The sequence below is a fragment of the Gymnoscopelus braueri genome (genome assembly GCF_963280865.1).
Source record: "Gymnoscopelus braueri genome assembly, chromosome: 5".
NCBI lineage: Eukaryota > Metazoa > Chordata > Actinopteri > Myctophiformes > Myctophidae > Gymnoscopelus > Gymnoscopelus braueri.
Genome location: NC_137606.1, coordinates 26609272 through 26610259, shown reverse-complemented (window position 1 = coordinate 26610259; position 988 = coordinate 26609272). Strand labels below are relative to the sequence as shown.

The window sequence follows — 988 nt, the reverse complement described above, 5'->3', positions numbered from 1 at the left end:
GTATTTTTTACTTTCTTTTTCAATACAATTTTCAGTGCTTTTACTTCTACCCTACTACATCTCAAGAGGAAAATATTGTACCTTTACTTTATTATTATTAGCCCTATATATATTTAGGCCATTTGAAAATAGCAGATCTACAAGAGCATCACATCTACAAGCACAATGCGTGTAGATGTGAGCTTGTAGATAGGCTATTTTTTATTGACATTTTGAATATGGGACTTCTACTTGCAACAGAGTATATCTACATCGCAGACAGTATTGATACTTTTACTTAAGTAAAACATGTGAGTACTTTCTTCCATCACTGCACTCCTGTGTGAATTAGTCTGACAAACATCTGTCCAAAAGTAGCACATTGTTCACATGGTGGTTGTTCAGACAAAATAGAGGCTACAAAAGATGCACTAAAAACTGTTAAGTCACTGTTGTACAAATAAGCAACAGGCAAAGATATTGTGCTTCACCTTATAGTGAAGTGTGTACCCTTTAATTTTAGTGGGCTACTTAGCCTACTTATGATGAGAGAGAACGAGATTATTAGGAGCTACAATGAAACAAGAGATGAATTAATTTATTTAAAAGTTACCAGGTTTGTGTAGGATATAGCTACTGTACCTATATTTGTATACGTTATTGTATCTACATATAGGCTAAATATTTTATGTAGCCTATTTAACAGAACAGAACATTTAGGTCAATTTGACAACAGTGAAAAGTACCTTTGGTCGCAGCCACTTTATTGCCTTGTTGGGGTCTGGATCCTCGGGCATGTGGATGGAACTCTGGTCGGCGGCGAACGTCGGATCACAAAACAGCGATCCAGACTTCAGGCACGCATCCAGTAGAGTCTGGAAGTCCTGGTCCCCAAATTTCACCGGGTTTCCAATGGAACCGATCGGCTTCGACTGTTGAGTTGACATATTGTCAGAAGAAGCAGAACTTTCAGAGTCAGAGACTGAAATAAGTTTGTGCAGGATGTCTG

At 37.9% G+C, this 988-nt stretch overlaps 1 protein-coding gene across 1 annotated transcript in view; it reads right to left on the bottom strand.

Annotated features, from left to right (window-relative positions):
- Window positions 1-988, bottom strand: part of capn12 (calpain 12) — a 15380-nt gene extending 14392 nt beyond the window's left edge. Inside the window, exon 1 of the mRNA XM_080428711.1 lies at window positions 726-988. Coding sequence (XP_080284837.1) covers window positions 726-926 — 201 coding nt within the window. The 5' untranslated portion in view covers window positions 927-988. The remainder of the gene's footprint in view (window positions 1-725) is intronic.